Here is a 21,757-nt window from a genome sequence, read left to right as displayed (position 1 = left end):
GACATAAGTGACCCAGAAGATTTAAAACTACATCAACATCCACTTCCCAACCAACACTGCAGAACCCTTCAAAGTTGTAGGAATCCCCAGAGCAGCAAGTATCTCTGGAATTAGGATGAGATAAATGAGGTAGAGCCTGCTAAAATATGGAGGGCCAAGATGAAAGAGTTCTGAAAAGAGTGGATTCCTAGACGCCCCCCCCCCCCGCCCCTACCTTCTGGGTGACTGCCCTCTCCAACTGTAGCCTGTCTACTCTCCCAAAAGGATTGAAAGAGGAGGTGTGCCTATCCATGTCTTCAGCAGCGCCTCATGTTGCCTGATTATTTGTGGTAGTTACATTCTATAAAGTCTCTGTGAGCACTGAATGGGCAAATACAGACTTACTGCTTCTAGGGGAAATACAGTGTCAAGGTCCTGTGAGCCTCTGGTCACTCTATTTTTATCAACCTATCAACCTATTTAAAGACACCTTGTATAAATATATATTGTTGATTCAGTAACCATGAACACACATAGCCAGCAATGCTATAACTCATGCCTGGATGAAGCTTATCTAACAGACATAGTTTCTCCATAAGGCACATCACAGACTTCCTGTACTCAGAAACACTAGAGTACATTTCAACACTGTGTTTGGGGGTCATTTTGTACAGCAAAATCACCAAGAAAAATTGCAAAAATATGAAAAATGTGGCACAGACTGTGAAAAGGACACTTGTTTACAGGATGAGAGCTGAAACAAGAAGGCAGGGCATCACTTTGTTCTAATTTTGCTGGGAACATGCATGTCGGGTGACTCACCTTTTTTTCTTTTAAATATTTGTATTTGAGAGAGCACTGGCAGAGGAGGGGCAGAGAGAGAAAGAGAGAGAGAGAGAAAGAGAGAGAAAGAGAAAGAGAGAGGGTGGGTGGGTGACACAGGATCCGAAGCAGGCTCTGCATGGACAGTAGATAGCCAGAAGCAGGCTTGAACCCACAAACCACAAGATCATGACCTGAGCAAAAGCTGGGCACTTAACCTTAGACTGAGCCACCCAGGTGCCCTGTGACTCAACTTTTTAACTGCTATGTGCAGGTCTGCAAATGACCATGAAAGCACCACAATATTGTTTCTAGGTTTTCAAATTTTAGCAAGTAGGCAAATTTGCAAATAGGGACTTGATTAATCAAGGTTGATGCCATATGTGTGCATATATGATGATTAACCTAGTGATTACTTTCATGAATAGTGATGCTGAAAGCAGAGAATACGCCAAATCCCCTTCCTCTACTGGCTCATAGAACTCTGCCTACCAGACTTACTCTCAAGGCAGAATGAAAACTTCCCTGAGAATATAACCATTCCATGACAAAATACTTAAAGATACCAACACTGGAAAGATACCCAAAGAGCTCACTCAGACTACAATAAAGCTCAAAATTATCAAACGTCACTTATCCATTCAGAATTTCCAGTGTCTCCTTTCTCTAGTCTTAATGAGCCGACAAGAATTTCCAAAGATCTGAAGAAAAACTCTAGCATGTAAGCCCAAAACAAATAAAAAAGCAATCTAAATAAAAACTAAAACTCTTAGAAATTGAAAGTCTTCTAGGAAAAATGAAAAACTCAACAAAGTTTGGAAGATACACTTAGGGAAATCTTTCAGAAAGTAGAGTAAAACGGCACAGAGATGGGAGAGAAACATAAGCAATTTGAGTACCTCTGGTCCAGCAGGTCCTACTCCAAATAACAATTCAAGAGAAAAAAAAGGAGAAAACACAGGGAAGAAAATAAAAAACTTGAACGCTTTCCAGAAGTGAAAGGACATGAGCCTCCATTGAAAAGACACCACACAATAGATGAAAATAGATCTGTAACATCGTGAAACTTCAGAATGCTAGAGACAGAATTCTACGGAGATGAAAAAAATAACAACATACAAAATATTAGGAATCAGAATGGCTTCAGATTCCCATACAGTAAATTTATAAAATGGGGGGGGGGGGAATCCTCTAAACTTCAGAGGGAAAATAATCTACAACCTATAATTTCATACCCAGCCGAGGTATTTATCAAATATGAGACTTGAGTGTATTTTTCAACATGCAGGGTTTCAAGAAGTTGACTTCCCACATACCCTGTCTCAAGAATTACTGGAGGATGTGCTCCACAATGTGAGTAAAACATACAGCAAATAGGCAATTCAACACAAGAGGGAAAGTAACTCCCAAGATAACAGCTGGAAAAACTAGAAGGCAACCAGTCCATATCTGAAGGCGTGTAATGAAAAACTGCCAGGTTGAAGGCTGCTGTGAGCAAGATATTCATTGCCTTTTAATGGGAGGACAGTATGTCCTAGTGTATCTGGCTCCCATTCTGTTCTATACTTGGCTTATTTGACCATGTCCCATTGGAGTGCTTGTTCTTCCCTTCCCATTCTGACATCTACATGAGCTGAGGACACCCATTTCACTCCACAGGAAGGTTCTGCATTGATCTTTAGATCACGGTGACCTTAGAAGCAGAAAATATAAAATGAGCATTCAGCCACTAAGCATATTTATGCAGGAGATCCAAGATGTTTCAACTGAGGGGACTTGTGTTCCCTAGGATTCACTCATCATCTGGTTCAATGACATCTCCACCTGGGGCTCTTGTAAATTCTAGATGTGGAACTCAGGCTCAGAGACCATTCAGCTCAAGCATGCCTTCATCAACTGGTAGTAACTATTACCCTCATAAAGCCAGATTAGTGTTTCAAAACTACACTACACAAGATATTGTATTTAGGAATACCATACAGGTGATGATTAATATAATCCAGACAGTACTTAAGAGTTCCTGAGGGGAAAGAGTGGAATGAAATTGAGGATGGAACCACAGGTGGCTATGTTCCAGTTCTTAAAAAAAAAAAAAAAAAAGGCCATTAGAATTTTTACCTTATCCTGTTTCTTCATTGTAACAACCAAGGTGGATAAAACATACTAATCAATGCGCAAGAAAAAGCGACATAAATGTACTGATAATAGTAAAGTTACAAGCTGGCTGGAGCTGTCTGTCCTTTACCTGAGATGATTTGATGACATCACAATGGAGGTATGGATACAATGTGCCACACAACAATATACACAAGTGGTAATAGCTCTTGATACTTAAACTTGTAAATCAACAGTTTTGAAGTATCTGAAAGTGACTTTATAACAAGTAAAAAGTAAGCTCATACAAAATAGGGGCTTCCAGTACAGCAGGCAAATTCTTCATGACTTTGCCCTCTACCTGGGATGCCTCAGGCCTTTTTTCTCCTAGCTAACCTGGAGGCTTAGGTCCTAGCGTTCCTTCCAAGTTTAAGCAGTGGTGAAATGTCTTCCCTATCCATTCATTTATATACTCCTTAGTGAACATTTATCAAATGCCACAAGTTGTTTTAGACCATGCAGATAAAGCAGCAAAAATTCCCTGCCATAGTGAGAGAATGAAAAACAAGATGCCAACACATGCTATGGAGACCATAAAGCAGGGAAGGAGCGTAAAAAATGCAGGGGAGGGATGTTGCTATTTTTAAATACGGTCAGGTGAAAGCTTATAGTTGGAGGTGACAACTGAAAACCAACCTTAAGTAAGCTTTATTTGAGGTAAGCCCTTCAAGGGGAACAGCAAGTACCAAGATCCCCATTTCAAGTGGTACTTATCAGTGACTTCGTGTGGTCAGATTCTGCTGCACACCCTGCCTCCACAGATAATGTGGTCTCTGAAGGCAAAAGCCCCCTTATCGCTCTGGACTCAACATTCACAAGGACCTTCTGTTAAGTTCCCAACCATTGTTTATAAATAACTCAAATAATAAATACTCCAAAATTTTACACAATAACCCAAAATATGTAAATTTTGCTCTCTAGAATAGAAAGATGATCTTTACATTTGGAGGATAACCAGCCTAAGTCACAATAATACGTCAGCAAGATTCATGGCTTGTAGTCACCTTTCCTTGACTGCAAAATATAACATGTGCTGATTTAAATGTGTTGAATCAAGTGAAGTGATATGAGAAGCTCCTAAGGTGGGGCACCTGGGTGGCTCAGTTGGTTAAGTATCTGACTCTTGGTTTCGACTCAGGTCATGATCTCACAGTTGAGTTCAAGCCCCGCATCAGGCTCTTCACTGGCAGCGGAGAGTCTGCTGGGATGCATTCTCTGTCTCCCTCTCTCTCTGCCCCTCCCCTGCTCTTGTTCTCTATCCCTCTCAAACTTAAAAAAAAAAAAAAATATATATATATATATATATATATATATATATATATATATACATATATATATATATATAGTAAAAGAAGAGGCTCCTTAGGAATCTGAATAATACCAAGTCAAAATAATATTCCAAGTCTAAGATTCTTGATGGTTTGCTGGTTTTAATACCTTCAACTGAGATAGCTACCAAAATAAATGATCAATCTTGTCAGGATTTAATACATTCACAGAGTTATTAACATAAACCATCACTTGACCTTGTGCTTCTGCAGATTGACACTTAAACATACACTCCCCAGTCAGAGTCTATTTCTATAAAGACAAGCTCTTCAGGGGCGCCTGGGTAGCGCAGTCGGTTAAGCGTCCGACTTCAACCAGGTCACGATCTCGCGGTCCGGGAGTTCGAGCCCCGCGTCAGGCTCTGGGCTGATGGCTGATGGCTCAGAGCCTGGAGCCTGTTTCTGATTCTGTGTCTCCCTCTCTCTCTCTGCCCCTCCCCCGTTCATGCTCTGTCTCTGTCCCAAAAATAAATAAACGTTGAAAAAAAAAATTAAAAAAAAAAAAAAAAAAAAAAAGACAAGCTCTTCTGCTGAGTATCAGTGCTGGTTGAGTACCTAATGCTACTGGTTTTCACAGCTCTTAAAAATCCTTGAGTACCCAGATTTACAATTTAAAACAAACAGAACAAAATAACACCCACCAAGTTTGGAAACGTTGTAATCAAATGAATTATAGAAAAGCCTTTCTAATAATTTAGTTACCAAATGCAGCTCACCGGCTAAAAATGCTTGTGTCTCAGCCATTCTGTTCCCAACTCAGACCAACAGTGTCCACGGATTTTTTTTTTTTTTTTCCCAGAACAGTCCAGATAACACATTAGTCATGGACACAGGAACAAGGGTCACTAACAACTCATCTGTTGCAAGGAAGTCACAGTTTACCAAATAATTAACAATTGTGATGGTGTCATTGCTTGAGCCTTGAAGAGGTTTTACAGGGGAAAAAACCGAAAAAAAAAAAAAACAAAAAAAAAACCTCACCAAAAAAACAAGGAAAGTTTTCAACTATGTCTTTTAATCAAATATGAACGATTCCAAGCATTAAATAATGTTTGAAAGACAAACTTTCTAGTTTTAACTGAAGTAAATATTTCTGATTTTGAGCCAGGTACTTACTGAAGCCAAGGAAGTTTTCTTGATTATTTCTTCTTCTGCTTCCTGTCTTCACTGTTCCTAAATTCCAAAAGTCAGTCATCCAGTAATTGAGTCCCAACAACCTTAATATTCAGTTTTATCATCCTTTTGAAATAGGCCTTTGCATACAGCAGGGGAAACTTAGTTTCTTACCAGTGGAATCTTCTCAGGAAAACTCTTACCACTTAGCATTTCAAAATGGGGTTTATTGGGGTCACTTTTCTACATACAGCAAATTAAACCACTTAACTCCTGAAAAGGAGTGGAGAGGTTTCAAAGAAATATTTGAGAACATCTGCAAAAGACAGCTGGGACAATCATACAAATAAATGAAGAATACACCAATTCCATTTACATTATGAAGATGTTTTCCTTCAACTCATCCAAACATTTCACATTTGTGACATCATTTATTTCAGAGCATATTCTACGTTTATAATATTTTTTAAATGTTACAATATTTACAAGACAGATGGCACAGAAAACTTGGTAGTATAAATACTTGCTAGTAAAAATGGCAGATTACATAGTTTTGTCTCTCTGAAGATCCTTGTACGTTACTGAACATAACAAAGAACCCCAATGGGGAAGGCACCTTTTCCTAAATGTTCTACTGTCATAGCTTGAGACCCTCAACATTATTCTTCAAGTTCAACAACTCCTTTTCCTGCCTTCTTTTCTCCAGTTTGAAGGCTAATTTGTTAGCTTTCTTCTCCACTCTCCGTTCCTGTATAAGAATACATTAGTGTTATTCAAATCTTCAAACAAACGCAGACTAATTTTACAAAAGAAAATCTCTATGACCACTGCCCCCATAAGCTCTTTGTAAATCTTCCATTTGAGAAAAGTACTTCACCTTGCGTTCCTCTTTTATAGCTTGCTTTCTCGTTCTTTTATCTTCTTTGCTTTCGTTTTTAGATCGAGGTTGGGTTGACACCTTTGGCAGATCACTGCCATTAATCATCTGCATTCTTTCAACTTGCTTTGCTGTGAGTCCTTTCTTAGGTAAGACATTGAGAGGTATTCCTGTTTTAGAAGATATTTGGATTTGTTTGGGCTGAAATAAAAACAAAAATCATACTAAGGTCATTTCCCATTCCTATTAAAAAAGAGCTCACACACACACACACACAGCTCACTAATGACATATCATGTGTTGCTCTTCCCAATAGTGTTTCCAGCCACAAAAGGATACAGCTACCGTGAAAAAATGATTCATCCACTGTTTTCTGCATTGCATACTTCAAGTAGCTCAGGACACCAAGACTTACCTTTGGTTGATACTTGATAATTTGCGGATGGTTATATAAATTGGAGTATGTACCTTTAAAAAAAAACAAATAAACACGTATCGATACAAACACTTTCAATTCAGAAAACATTACTGAGTTCCTACTATCTTCCCAACTTTGATCTTTTCATATTTTAATGAAGTCTCTGTTATAGCATGGGGGCCAAAATGGCAGTCTCTCTTATTACAGATGTTTTGAAATTTTTTGCAACTTAGTAACAGGAATATTACTTTTTCTAAATCATTTTCACAGAAAACATACTTTTTCAAAATACTGATGTATTTAATACTTTAAAATCACTACCATACCTTTATCAGTAAAAAGGACACCAAAATACTTACTACAAATAGATTCACAATCCCACTTCTCTTTAGCTTCTTCAAGAACTACAGTAACAATCTCTTCCTCCTCAGACCCATCCAGTTCATTCATTAGCAGGTCCTGATCCTCAAAGGGTTCCAGAGCATTCAGTTTTACACAACTTTTGATTGAGTTTTTGAAAAAGGCAGCAAAAGAGGGAAAAACAAAAGACCACCCATTACTATACTGTATGTTACTAAAACTGGTATGGATGTTTGACGAGCTATGGAAACAAGAGTATTTCAAAATTGTGTGTGTGTGTGTACCTTTATTTTGAAAGACAGAGTGAGAGCGGGGAAGGGGCAGAGAGAGGGGGAGATAGGCTCTGAAGCAGGCTCCAGGCTCTGAGCTGTCAACAGAGAGCTCTACGCGGGGCTCCAACACACAAACTGTGAGATCATGACCTGAGCCGAAGTTGGACGTCCAACCGACTGAGCCACCCAGGCACCCCAGAAACAATAGCATTTCAAAAAAATCCCAGCTCTCCCCAGCCCCAATGTTCATTCCACTGAGAGAAAAGAGATCTCTGCAAGGTTACAATAAACAAGATGGCAGCTTTCCTAAAACATGGTCTTCTTAAAGCCTCGAAAAGTTACTACCCAATCTGTCTCTCCAAAGTGATCAAACAATTCACTCATTATATGTAGCCCTTGTTCCACTGTAGGATCTGCAAGTGATAGTGATCACGGAAAAGGAGACCCTTCCAGCAGACGTAAACACTTCATTAGTTTCTCGCAGAAAAATCACCTCAATATGGATGTTGATTTGCCAAATATTTGGCCATAAAGTTACACTAATATGGCTGGAGAGACAAATTCTTATTTTTCTATGAGCCATAAAAATCAACTTCTCAGAATGCCTGGCATTTCAGAAAGATGAGAAGAGCATATATAATCAGAAGTCAGAATTCTTCAGCCAAGGAGGCTAAAAGCACCACCTTATTCTCCAAGTGGAATGTGATCTTGCACCTCCCCACTCTAACCCTCAAGCCCTTCAATTGTTGACTCTCAGGTCAGAGCCATAAAGAAAGTGGTTCTCAGTATGTTCCCACCCAAAGTTACAGTCAGCTTCTGAACCTCAATATCAAAATGTGAGTCAACACTGAAGGAAACATACCATTTTCTCAATATAGATTCTGACTGGGTGATTTTCTAGATTCAGATGTTGAACTAAAAACTTTATTTGAAATGAAAAAAAGAAAAGTCACCCTGCTTGTCATGCCTCCGAGCTCCATACCAACTTCAGGTATGAAGTCTCCTCGTTCATTAACACTTTGTTTCTCTCAATAAAATAATCCTATCAAGTAAAGCTCTCAGAATGTTCTTTTGACATGGGCAGTGTTCCCCATAACCAAGATGCTCCTTTCATTCTTGTATCCTCTCAACTATGGACTTAGAACTCTGGTCCTCTGGTACCCAATATCTAATCATCACCCTCCCTTCTATAAAAATTAGAAATAAAGACAGAAAGAATCCTTACCTACTCACTCTCTAGAGAAATTCAGCTTTATTGAATCCAATAGATTTCCTCAATTTGAAAATAATGTTTTCAGAAATCTAAAGACCATCTCTCTCAAGGATCTGACCCTTGCAAAACAATTATACTTTGGTTTTCATCTTTTATCTCTGCTATGGTTTTTAAAAACTTTTTGGAACTAAGAGCTAGAAAATACTATTTTGTCTTGAGCTGAGTCTACCCTCCATTTGAGACAATAAACACTATTTTAATGATGGATGGAAATCCATTAAGACCATAAGAAAACATGCAGAAAAATGAAAGTGGAAAAAAAAGTAAGTGAACAAGGAAGAGGCACGTACTTCTCTGCCTTCTCTTTATAGTAGTCATTCAAGACTTCCTCTAAGCGATTGCTGTCTACTTGAATGGAACCTTCCAATTCAGCATTATCCAGAGCTCCAATTTCATCATCGTCATACTGCTCATAAAACTTGTATATAAAGAGAAAAGATACCATGAAAAAAAATGTTTTAAAACTACAGCATTTAAAATGTTACTTTTTTTTTTTTAAGTTTTTTTAAAGGTAATCTCTACACCCAAGGTGGGACCTGAACTCGCAACCCTGAGATCATGAGTCGCAGGCTCCACCAACTCAATCAGCTACGCACCCTGGTTTTTACATTAATTTCCTTTCTACACAATTACTTAAGCACTACCATGAGATCACAAGCACCATTACAATGGTATGTGGAAGACATTCTACCCAGTACTTTAAGACTTACATTTAGATGGAAAATAGGCTGCCATTTAATGAAAGTGAAAGATGATCACTCTGTCCAGCTTAGAGAACAATGCTAGGTAGAAATCTTTACTTCAGGCTCTACAGATGCTTTCAAATTCAGTGATTATGCAGACTTTAAGGGGGCTTAGTTACAAATTTCATTCTTGTTTAGATGTTTACTGTATTATTCAAACTCTGTTAAGAGTAAATGGGATGATGTGAATCCTGAAGAGTGAGGTTATTTGTAGTAACAGTTCACCTACTGGTACTTAGTGAAAAGGTAGCAAAGTTAGAACCTTTAAGATTCACTCTAAAGGAAACCAACCATCCACCCATTCATCATTTGCTGAACAGTCTGAATTCCTACCATATGCCAGATACCACATTAGACTTGGGGCTATATCAGTGAACAAACATACACAAAAAAACAGAAAAGTAATGGAATTTTGTTTATGCTCAGGCCAATGCTTGAGGAAAACAGCATAATCTGGGGATTGGAGTCAGACTCTCATTATCAAAATATCAAACCTCTAAGGAAAGTCAGGAAGTTCTATCAGCTGTTTCAGATCTATATGCATTCTTTCCAGAATTAAAACTAGGATGGTTTTGTGATCTGTTTTAATAAGACAGGCGATTTCTAATGTTGAAAGTTTTAGCTTTGAGTTCCGATGTCATATTTACCAGGAACCAGTATCAAAAGGTTATCTGGGAACCTTACCTTCTCAAATCTCTCATCATGAAGAGTCAGCTGTTCATTTCTTCTCATGACTGAGGATGTTATAGAATACTCAGTAAAGCGACTTTTAGTTTCCTCTTCCCAGAACAAATGATTTTCTACAGCCCCAGGAGGTTTTCCAGGGACAGACATGGCCTCATCTGATGAGTCCGCAGAGCCATATTTATCGTCATCTCTACCTCTTTCCTTCTCATCATCCACATCTTCCCACTCACTGTCATCTTCAGCCTCAGATTTCCTAAAGTCAGAGTCATAAATTAACTGTCAAAACAACTTGAGAAACAACAGAACCAAATGACTTTACACAAGTAAAATTTGAGGGTATTTCAGGGAGGATTCCTGTTTAAGGCAGGAACAGCTGTGCTGCCTGACCTGTCTGGTATGGCTGGAAAAGTAATGAACCAGCAATCAGGCAACTTGGACTTTAGCCCCACCTATCGTCAATTTGTAAAGACCTCAAGTCTCACATTTTCTGCTCTAAAATACAAAAGCCTCACATTAAATGTTCTCAAAGGTCTCTTGCAGTTTTAACATTCTATAGATACCACCCTACAGAAGAACCAAGTCAGGTCATTCCCAATTTGAAAGAAACAGTGCTCGCTTCGGCAGCACATATACCAATTTGAAAGAAACAACACGTACTGTATATCCATTCCATCTTCCTCTGTTGGCTTATTGGCCTGAAGAATAAAATCATCTTCAAGCAGATTGTCTGGATTATCAAAGTCAAAATCATCATCAAGAGCCGCAACGATGTCCGGATCAAAATCCAGTCGAGGTCCTAGAAGGAAAACAAAAACTGAGCACTAATTCCCAAGAAAACAGCATTCCTTTCTGTAACATAATCTGAGTACCTATTCTATGCCACATTCTACCTATCAATGTATTGAGGATTAAAAAAATGATTAAAAACTTTAAGCTCAGGGGCACCTGGGTGGCTCAGTTGGTTAAGCATCCAACTTCAGCTCAGGTCATGATCTCCCAGTTCGTGCGTTAGAGCCCCGCGTCAGGCGCTGCACCGGCAGCTCAGAGCCTGAAGCCTGCTTCAGATTCTGTGTCTCCCTCTCTCTCTGCCCCTCCCCCACTCATGCTCTCTGTCTCTCAAAAATAAATGAACATTGAAAAACATTTTTTAAAAATAAAAAATTAAAAAAACTTTCAGTCTAGTGTGGAACAGACATAGAGAGGGTTGAATGGGAGGAGATGGGGAAACAACACCTCTGGTTTCAGTACTCAAATCATAAAACCTCTTGCATTACAGACTATATTAAACTTCATCTACTTATAAAATTCACAGCATACACCTGCAGTTAGAATCAGGTTTTAAATTCACCTGTAAGAAGTAACTCAAATTGGGACATCTGGGTGGCTAGTGGGTTAAATGTCTAACTGGATTTCAGCTCAGGTGGTGATCTCACAGTTTGTGGGTTGGAGTCCCACATTGGGCTATGCGTTGACAGTATGGAGCCTTCTTGGGATTTTCTCTCTCTCTCTCTCTCTGTCCCTCCCTGGCGCGTGTGTGCTTGCTCTCTCTCTCAAGATAAATAAGCTTAAAAAAAAGTAACTCTAAGTATGTGTGGCCTGTTAAACTTCTAGCCTAGGAGAGTTTAATAAATCCTGTTTCTTCAGCTATGGTCTTCTGTGTGTAAAAATAGTCTATGAAAAACCTCAAGTTCAAACTTGTGAACTGACATGGCTTCCATTCCAACCCCCCCTCATAACATGGGCCCTGCTGGACTCTCCAGCCTCATTTCATACTAATTCTTGCCTCATTCTAGGCATGCTAAAATATGGTTTCCTGTATTCATGTTCTCTCAATTTTGCACATGCAGCTTCCTGTTTAGAATATCCTCTCCTTCCCACCCCCCTCCTCACCCACCTGCCTAACTTCTACTTAAGAAATAACAGACACCATTTTCTCCAGGACAACTTGCCCACTATTACCTAAACCATTTATTCACTTGCACAATTAACTGTAATTTCTTCTTTATTATCCATCTTTCCCAACTCATAATAAATTCCCTGAAGTCAGATATTATGCTTTATTCTGGTTTAAGCCCAGAGCCCATCATATAGTGGTAACTCAAAAATCTGTGGAATGAACGAATGAATGCTACAAGGCAAATATTACTCAATTAAGATAATTCAACAGAAAATACCAAACATCACTTCTGTTTGTTCTAAAATACAATGTTGATAGTAAAAATAAATAAAACTTTTCAGTGTATCTGCAACAGATGGTAAAATGGACTTCCACAAAATACACTCTTGGGAGAAATTGTGAAAGCAGATTTAGTCTATCATAAGTATGTTTGGGGGGGTTGTTTTGTTGTTTTTGAGAGAGAGGGAGAGTGCATGAGCAGGGGGGAGAGGGAGGGAGAATGAATCTCAGGCAGGTTCCATGCTCAATCCCACAACCCTGGGATCATGACCTTAGTCGAAATCAAGAGTCGAATGCTCACCCAACTAAGCCACCCAAGCGCCCCCAAGTCTATATACATGTTAAGGCTAACCGAATGTCATCGTTTCCACTGCAAGAGGCTAGGTCCAGGTTAAAATTCCCCTACTGGATCTCCAAAAACAGTTTTCTTACTTTCCTCTCCAAAAAGGAACTTCAAAGACTAAGAATTTGATGGCAATGAAAGAAAAGTATCCTGTTCACTCATCCTTTCCTAATGACCGCTAATCTGAATTTACACACATCTCAAATTGTTTCATCACTTTATCAGAGACAGAAAAACTATCATTACTATGCTTTGTTTGTAAAACACAGATCAAATCACTTGAGAAGTTCAAGAAATCAAGCACACCTGAAACAGGAGCGGCTTTATTCAACAATCCAACATCTTCCTCAAACTCTGATGCAAATACTGATGAAGGCAACTGAATTCCCGTGGTCTTGAAAGAGAAATTACACAATGGTTAGATTCAGAAATACTTCTGAACTGGGTTGAAGTGTCCTCCCCCCACCCCAAATTCTTGTCCACCCAACAGCTCAGAATGTGACCTCATTTGGAAATAGGATCCTTGCAGATGTAATTAGTTAAGATGAGGTGACAGTAGATTATGGTGGGCCCTAATTCATCAAGACTGGTGTGTCCCTGTAAGAAGGCCATGTGATGACACGAAGCCACAGGGGAGAATGCCATGTGAAGATTCAAGTGGACTGGAGCAATGGGTCTACGAAAGCCAAGGAACACCAAGGATTGCTGGTAACCACCAAGAGCGAGGAGATAGGTGTGGGACAGTGTTCTTGCCCTGAGCCCCCACAATGCAAGCAATGCTGCCGAAAGGTTACTTTTGGACTTCTGACTTCCAGAGCTGTGACAGATTCCATTTCCGTTGTTTTAAGCCACCCAGTGGTAATGTGTGGTAATTTGCTATGGCAGTCCCAGGAAAATTAATACAACTATATCCTGCATTCTCTCTCACTTATGCTCCAGTTAAATATCTTAAACATGTATATTCCATCAGCTGAAGCAACAAGCAGCTTCAAAGCAATACTTCAAAGTGTTCTCCAGTATTATTCCATTTAATGCTCATGAGATATCAGCATGTTTTAGTCAACAAAAGCTAAGAAAGATCAAATGCCATGCTTGCCTCAAAGTGCTCAAGTGAAGTTCTGGGATTCAAATCCAGATTTTGCAATGCCACTGTCCTCGTCTCAAAATTTAATCTTTTCCCTCTTAAACCGAGATAACCTGCCAATTTCTGGTTAATAGCAGAGCATTTCCCTGAACTGGGTATCTTAAATCCTGGGATGGTCATAAATCATCTCTCCATCCCTAGAACCCTTTGAACTCTCTTGTATAAAGTGATTTCACATCAGTCTTTCAGGCACCATCTTGCTCATGGCTAACCAAGATGTAGATCACTACCACCACTGCTTAGCTAGTCCACACCTAATCCAACCTTCACATCACTTCCAGATTAACACTCCTGTAATATTTTATAAGGTGACCTTCTCAAACTTGTAATGGGTTTTGATTTTTCACTCCTGATTTTCAGGGTCTGTAAAATCCAGGCCTGTTCTACGTATCCAAATTACTGTTACTCAGTACCTCTGGTAAGATGACCGCCATGTAACTCAGGTCCAGTTCCTCACATCATGGGATAATTCAAAGTAATTTATGGAGCACACATGTCACACACTGATCCAACTACTACCTATGCTCCTTCTAACTGGAATGTTTCCTTCCTCTCTTCAATACGACCCACCCTTTAGTGTCCAGCTCAGTTTCTCCCTCCTCCATGAAGGCCTTCTTGGATCACTTTCCCAGAACTTTCCTTTGGGTGAAATCTCTCTCATTCTTCATACCACACAAATACCTCCACTTACGCTGGCACATATAACTGACTGGTCCTTATGCTCTGTTTGATCTTTTTTCAATCAAATAGTTACCAATGTGAGGGTCACATGTTATCTGTCTCATGTACCTCATCACCCACCATATCCTCAGTCTAGTAGCAGGCAGATAGCTGAGATGTTGGTTCTCGCTGGCTCATGGAGCATGTGAAACTGGAAACCTCCGAGAAGCATGAGTAAAAGCTATGGAGTAGTGCACACCAAGCAAACTTAGCTTCCAAAAGGCGCTTCTTGGTGGCATAAAGTACAGGAAAAGATCTGGTTTCTGCTACAGAGTTCTTTTTTTAAAGAAAAAACAGCTTTACTGAGATAGGATTAACATATGATACAATTCAGCCACTTAAAGTGCACAATTTAATGACTTTTGATAAATTACTTTTTAAAAATTATAAAATATGGGGCGCCTGGGTGGCGCAGTCGGTTAAGCGTCCGACTTCAACCAGGTCACGATCTCGCGGTCCGTGAGTTCGAGCCCCGCGTCAGGCTCTGGGCTGATGGCTCAGAGCCTGGAGCCTGTTTCCGATTCTGTGTCTCCCTCTCTCTCTGCCCCTCCCCCGTTCATGCTCTGTCTCTCTCTGTCCCAAAAATAAATAAACGATGAAAAAAAAAAAAAATTAAAAAAAAAATTATAAAATATGTATGTAGTTTTGTTTTGTTTGTAAGATATTCTGATTATTCTTGGAAGGTGGGATTAAAAAAAAGGATCAGGGGCACCTGGGTGGCTGAGTCCGTTAAGCCTCCAACTTCACCTCAGGTCATGATCTTGCTAGTCTATGAGTTTGAGCCCCACGTCGGGATCTGTGTTGACACCTCAGAGGCCTGGATCCTGCTTCAGATTCTTTGTCTCCTTCTCTTTGTGCCCCTCCCCCACTCACACTTTGCCTCTGAAAAATGAATAAACCTTAAAAAGATAAAAGGGAGGATCAGCTTGTGTTTAGTGAATTCACCTTTGGAGGTATTTTTCGAATTTTGAAAAACAGTCAAAGAATCACAATCACAGAGTTTAGGGATTACGTTCTTAAAAAAGAAAGGTGGAGGCACCTAGCTGGCTCAGTCGGTTAAGCGCATGACTCTTGATTTCGGCTCAGGTGATGATCTCAGTTTGTGATACTGAGCCTCTTGTCGGGCTCTGCACTGATATGGCACAGAGCCTGCTTAGGACTGTCTCTCTCTACCCCTCCCTGCTCGTGCTCACTCTCTCTCAAAATAAATAAAAGTAAACATTTAAAAAAATGTGTATGTTTTTATTGGTTGCAGTAGTTGTGAACTCTGCTGAGTTTGCCCAGCTGCTTTCCACCACAGCAGGACCTCCTTTCCTTCATGTGACAATCGAGCTGCTCACACAGGACTACTTCTGTACTGCTTCATTTCCTGTTTCTAGGGTTTATTCAATATTTCTGGTTTACTCAACTTTGGCAGTTGTTACAAAATACTTCAAAATCAAAAAAGCACAAAGGACTCATCCATATTTTTGCATCATGCTACAGAAAACAGATGGCATTTTTGTTTTTAAATAGAATTCACTCACCCTTGTAAATATCACTGAAGCGTCCATTTAAGAGCATTATTCTCTTACAAAGCCAATTAAACAGTGATTACTTTTACCCAAAATTAACTGAGGATTAAAACTTAATCTTTCAAAAGCTAATCTTTTTTAACTTAACAATTTATTCATTTTTGAGAGACAGAGACAGAGCATGAGTGGGGGAGGGGCAGAGAGACACAGGATCAGAAGCAGGCTCTGGGTTCTGCAGCTGTCAACACAGAGCCCGACGTGGGGCTGAGACGCATGAACCGCGAGATCATGACCTAAGCCAAAGCCCAACAGAGCCATCCAGGTGCCCCTTAAAAAGCTAATCTTTTAAAAGCCAATACAATTCAGCCAGAAAAATGTAAGAACTTTACTAAGACTTTTCGCCCTAAAATGAAGTTGAAGCAAGGGGCACCTGGGTAGTTGGTTAAGCATCCAACTTTAGCTCTGGTCATGATCTCATAGTTCATGGATCTGAGCCCTTCATTGGGTTCTGTGCTGACAGCTCAGAGCCTGGAGGCTGCTTTGGATTCTGTGTCTCCCTCTCACTCTGTCTCCCAAAAATAAAGGAACGTTAACAAAAAAAAAAAAAAAAGATAAAGTTGAAGCACTACCAGACCCTCTTCCCTCCCTCACTGGGTCATGGAAGGAGGTGAGCCAATAAGATACCTACCCTACTCCTGATAGTAATATCACCTTGGGAAAGAAGCAGTACAGAAGTTGGTTCTGTTAGGACAGAGATGTGGGAGTGGGCTGTGGGACACAGCCCAGTGGGAGTGGGACAGGGCTGTAGAGTGGACTATGCAGCCTTACAAGAGAGCTACAACCTAGGGAGTGAACGAGAGCAGCTGCAGTTATTACCTTCCTTTGGGATGATACCCTGAAATGCAACCCCTTTGACTCTCCTTAAGCAACAAGCTATAGACTGAAGGAGCTATGATCACACTTCACTGAGGAAAACAATACCTAGACCATGACAGGATTGAAGAATGAGAAGCAGGAGAAATTCGTGCCCTTTTTAACTCTTCTTTTTGTCAACAAACCCAATAAATAAATAGCTTTTTTTAAGTGTCAGGTGATATAAAAGTTTCACAGGAAAATTTACTATACACTAATACTAAATAAAAAGATAAAGTCATATGACACAAGTATCCTGAACATAAACAAGGAAACAGAACTTGTTAGTAGTATTAATTTCACAGAAATATGTGCTCTAGCCTATACTTTAAAGAAAAAATTAAAGTACACCGCATTTTTGTTGAGAAGAGTATCAGAAACTTCATTATGATATCTATTGCTTCTATTCTCTTCTGGTCAGCTTACAGCTTTTTACAACTGTTAAAGATCCGAACATTCCACAAAAATTAAGTTCTACCTTAGAAGACAGTTTATGACACTAAATAGTTAACGCATGGAATGTCAGCTGCTTTTCCTCTATTGGAAGGTGCTTTCTAACATGACTACATCTATTAATGAAAGGTTCTAACCCCGTCAAAGGCTGCAACTTCCAACCGCTGTCCCCAGAGAACAGGAAGCCTACTGTCTCCTATGCGCACACACATACATGATTTCAAGTGAGAGCGTGGCTTATTTTTGTGTTCAGATTGACACCATTTCTCACCCTAGTTATCTTGATTTATAAATGGTGGTTTCTTCACTCGCTCCCACACATATTGATAAAAAGCCTTACTGAAATTTCTAAACTTCCTCCTTTTTCGTCTCTTCTGTTGGGTGCACTGAAGGCACTTGTGAGAACCAGCTCTGAGGGCCCAGATGGTTCCTTCAGGTGCTGCAGATAGTCATAGCCATCATCAAAGAACACACCGTACTTCCTCTGTTCTGCTCGCCGTTCTTCGTCATTTATCTAGGATAATAAACAAAATGGAATCAGCACCTCTTCCAAGCACAAGCCACAGGAACCTTCCAGTGAACACAGCTTTCAGAATAGGAGGCAGATGGCACACGAAAGATGTGGCTAATAAGAATGAGACAAAGAATTCTTGAAAACTCAGGAAAAACAGAGATTCTGAACCCAAGTGCTATATAAAAGTTAAATGGAATGAAAACAATTACTGCTTCTACTAGACATTTCTGTGCAACAATTCAAGCCAAGGTAGAAAAAAAAGAAGAAGTGTTGGCGAGAATGTGGAGAAAAAGGAACACTCGTGCACTGTTGGTGGGAATATAAACTGGTGAAGTCACTGTGGAAAAGAGAATGGAGTTCCTCAAAAAATTAATTGGAATATCATATAATCCAGTAATTCCACTACGATTTACTCAAAGAAAATGAAAACACTAATTTGAAAGAAATATATGGACTCCCATGTTGACTGCAGCATTATTTACAACAACCAAGATATGGAAACAACCTAAGTGTCCACTGACAGAGGAACGGATAAAGATGTAGTGTGTATATATATATACACATACACACACAATGGAGTATTACTCTGCCATAAAAACAAAAACAGTGAGTTCTTGCCACTGCAAGAACTAATACTAAAGAGTATTATGCTAAACGAAGTAAGTCAGAGAAAGACAAACATATATGATTTTACTTATGTGTGGAATCTAAAAAAAGAAAAAAAAAACAAGCAGAAGCAGATCCATAAATACAGAGAACAAAACTGATGACTGCTAAAGGGGAGGGTGGGGGGATGGGCAAATGGGTGAAGGGGAACAGGAGATACAGTCTTCCAGTTATAGAATGAAATAAGTCGTGGAAATAAAAGGTACGGCATAGGGAATATGGCCAATGGTACTATAATAGCATTGTTCAGTGACAGATGGTAACTATGCTTGTGATGAGCACAGCTTAACGTACAGACTTGTCAAATCACTATGCTGTACACCTGAAAGTAATGTAACATTGTATGTCTAACTACAGTTCAATTAAAAAAATTCAGCCAGGGCACCGGGGTGGCTCAGTCAGTTAAGCGTCTGACTTTGGCTGAGGTCATGATCTCGCAGTTCATGAGTTCCAGCCCAGTGTTGGGCTCTGTGCTGACAGCTCAGAGCCTGGAGCCTGCTTTGGATTCTGTGTCTCCCTCTCTCTCTGCCCCTCCCACACTGGCACTCTGTCTCTCTCTTTCTCAAAGATAAATAAAAAACGTTAAAAACTTTTTAATTTAAAACGTTAAAATTTTTTTAATTTAAAAACTTAAAATTTTTTTTTTTAAATTCAGGCCAAGAAACACACACACACAGAATTTTATCACGTACTTGGAGGGTTAAAAGACCAGAGGGTCCTGAAAAGTAAGTACAATTTCTTGTATTTATATGCAAAAAAACCCTTCCCAACATACAACACAAGCAGGCTTTACTAAAAAGCTAGATACAGTCAATGTTCTCCAAGACTTCCTATCAAATTTACCAACACTGACACTCTGACAATCAAGTCAACTTTTTAAAGGTTTCCTGGCATTTTTTAAAGCTAATTCATGAGAGAAGCGATGAGGTTATCATCACTCCAAAAGGGAGTCCGTGGTTTTGAAATGACAGGAAAGCAAAGATGTGCCCTAAATAATCATGCAGCACTGTAGCTAGTTTAGTAAATATCCACTGTTACTTTATAACATTTGCTCATTTAAACATCTCAAATAAAGATGCTTTATCCTCTCAATCAAATACCCAAGACGTAAAAATCAGCACATTTACTGAAAATTAAGTCACAGATTTTGTTTCCCAGAAGATCACAGTTGTCTGAGAATAGCAGCGGTTAACAATTTATTTAAAATCTGACAGTCTGCCTGCAAACTTATCGGCTATATAACAGGACCTACTTTCTGTGTGGGCAATAGAACCCTCTGGGGTGCAGTCTCATCCGCGGCTAAAGGATCTCGCTGGCTCCGGTGGACCAGGTGAAAAGATACAGCTTTCTTCTTCTCTATAAAAGGCTTCTTCTTCCTGTGAGGCTTCAAAGCAACGGAATCAGAATAAGCCGTTGAAAAAGAATAAAAAAAGACCATAATCCACATAGGCACCTTCAGGAAGTTACATAAAGGGTCAACAGATTTTTAAAACTCACATTTCTGTGGTAAGCAACATCAACAATGTTGGAGAAAATCTGTACTTACCTTCCTTCGATAAACATTTGATGGCACTTTGTGCCAAACCTTGTTATGGGTTCTGGGGATACAGCAATGAGACAGTCACAGTCCCTACTCTTATCAAGCAAACCATAAGTAAAAAAAGATTTCAAGTAAAGAAAATAAAACACAGTAACTTACAAATGACTAACAGTTACTTTAGACTGGGTGCTCAGAGAAGGTCCCGGACAGGTGGAACCAGACTGACAAGGAGGAGCCTGCCACAGAAAATCTGGGGAAGACCATTTCCAGCAAGTTATGCACGGCGCGTACCAACTATTAAGTGAAACCAGGACTGCACAACTACAGTAAGATTCATCATTTCTACACTCTTATTACCCTACCCAACTCTGACTTCCTAAACTGAGAAAGCATCATCCCAGTTGAGTAAGCCACCTTGCTTCGGGCCCAAACTTAGACTCTCCCACAAGTTGCCTATGCCGAGAACACCCGATGAGCAGACAACTGGCATTCCAACGTCTGGAGAAACCAGCCAACTCCCCCTCCCGACTGCAGAAAGCACAGGATGATACGTTTGTGTGTTTTGCGTTCACAGGCTTTTTTAGGCCCCTTGGAATAAATGGGAAGCCATTCTCTTCTTTCCACTCCCCGGGGAGGGCTGGCCGTGGGAGAAGCACTCTAAACTGCAAAGGATGCCCAGGGTGGTGAGGGTGACCCATACGGGGCACAGGGCCGCCTAGCCGCCTCCCCACACCTTTGGGCCAGCCGTCCCAAACCCTGGCCGTAGTAGCCACTGGCACCAGAGGAAGCCGCCAGGCGTCTGGAAAACCAGAGCGCCCCGTACCCGAGACAACGAGGCTTGCTCACCATGTTGCAGCTGCGCGGCGCTCACTCCAGAGAAGAGTGACGACGGCACGCTGCCAGCCACGGGAAAATGACTATTACCAAAACGCCAGCAAAGCCCGAATCCCCGCTGCGTCTTTAGGCCTCTCCACACATGCAACCCCGGAACCCATACAGGAAGTTAAGCGCAGACGGTGGAAATGGGCCAATCGCCGAAGAGCTGAAGCGGTCGCGGCCGGAAGTTACCCATAGCTAGCTCCGTCGCAACGATCGCGAGAAGCTATTGGGAGGTGGAGCTATTTTCTCCCCTGGGGGCGGGGCTTTTCCGGCCAAAATTAAGTAAGCTAGGAAAGGGAGTGTTGGGCGCTTTTGTGGCGGTGAGGCGCGAAAGAGGGGCTGCTGTTTCTAGAGGAACTTGCTTTTGTAGCGCCCTCTACCGAGAATAGAGGCAGGCAACGTATCTAGCATCCCCATTGACCGTTGTATTCCTGGCCTATTCTCACCCATAACACACACGCGCGCGCGCACACACACAGAAGGAAGGTGGCTACCCTCCCAGGTCACACACACACACACACACAAAAGGAAGGTGGCCACCCGCCGGGTCACCGAGGTTTCAGGTTCCATCTCCTCTGGGCCAGCGCGGAGTTGGTTGCCTTAGCAACGGAGGATCAGGGCCTCGCTATTCTAGGCTGCACCATGCTTAATCAGGTCTTTGTTAAACATCCGGTGCACAAACCCCCGAGATTCTGTTGTAAGTAGAGGCATTTGAACTAAATAAATATGTCTGGAATCTCTGGTGTTTGCATACCTTATCTTATAAGAAGGAAACTAATGTTTATTTTCTTCCAAGTCGTTCCTCAAATGTTTTAACGTGGTTTAAGCAAATAGGCTATAATCACACCTTCTTAGGGAGATTTCAGGCAG

General features: G+C 40.5%; 2 protein-coding genes across 4 annotated transcripts in view; both read right to left on the bottom strand.

Moving 5' to 3' along the window:
• Positions 1 to 5,447, bottom strand: part of ZC2HC1B (zinc finger C2HC-type containing 1B) — a 42,241-nt gene extending 36,794 nt beyond the window's left edge. Inside the window, exon 1 of one of the 2 annotated variants that reach the window (XM_086708063.1) lies at positions 5,000 to 5,447. In XM_086708063.1, coding sequence (XP_086564189.1) covers positions 5,000 to 5,027 — 28 coding nt within the window. In that variant the 5' untranslated portion in view covers positions 5,028 to 5,447. Of the gene's footprint in view, positions 1 to 214; positions 2,867 to 4,999 lie in introns of those variants that run through there. The other variant, XM_086708064.1, reaches the window with a different exon arrangement.
• Positions 5,448 to 5,602: 155 nt separating this feature from the next.
• On the bottom strand, positions 5,603 to 21,018 carry LTV1 (LTV1 ribosome biogenesis factor). Of its 2 annotated transcripts, XM_086708042.1 has the most exons (11): positions 20,855 to 21,018; positions 19,721 to 19,852; positions 17,629 to 17,802; positions 12,852 to 12,939; positions 10,684 to 10,822; positions 10,024 to 10,279; positions 8,887 to 9,014; positions 7,051 to 7,190; positions 6,689 to 6,741; positions 6,274 to 6,474; positions 5,603 to 6,144 (listed from the first exon to the last, which is right to left on the bottom strand). In XM_086708042.1, exons 1-11 carry the CDS (start codon positions 20,855 to 20,857, stop codon positions 6,034 to 6,036), a joined length of 1,425 nt encoding a protein of 474 aa, XP_086564168.1. In that variant the 5' UTR covers positions 20,858 to 21,018; the 3' UTR covers positions 5,603 to 6,033. The 2 variants fall into 2 exon arrangements, with proteins under 2 accessions (XP_086564168.1, XP_086564169.1); XM_086708043.1 differs by lacking the exons at positions 12,852 to 12,939; positions 17,629 to 17,802; positions 19,721 to 19,852; positions 20,855 to 21,018.
• Between the last annotated feature and the right edge of the window lie 739 nt (positions 21,019 to 21,757).

Source organism: Puma concolor, chromosome B2 (assembly GCF_028749965.1).
Source record: "Puma concolor isolate L17-30 chromosome B2, mPumCon1.1.hap2, whole genome shotgun sequence".
Taxonomy (NCBI): Eukaryota; Metazoa; Chordata; class Mammalia; order Carnivora; family Felidae; genus Puma; species Puma concolor.
The sequence above is the reverse complement of the archived record's forward strand: the minus strand, read 5'-3'. Positions and strand labels throughout refer to the sequence as shown.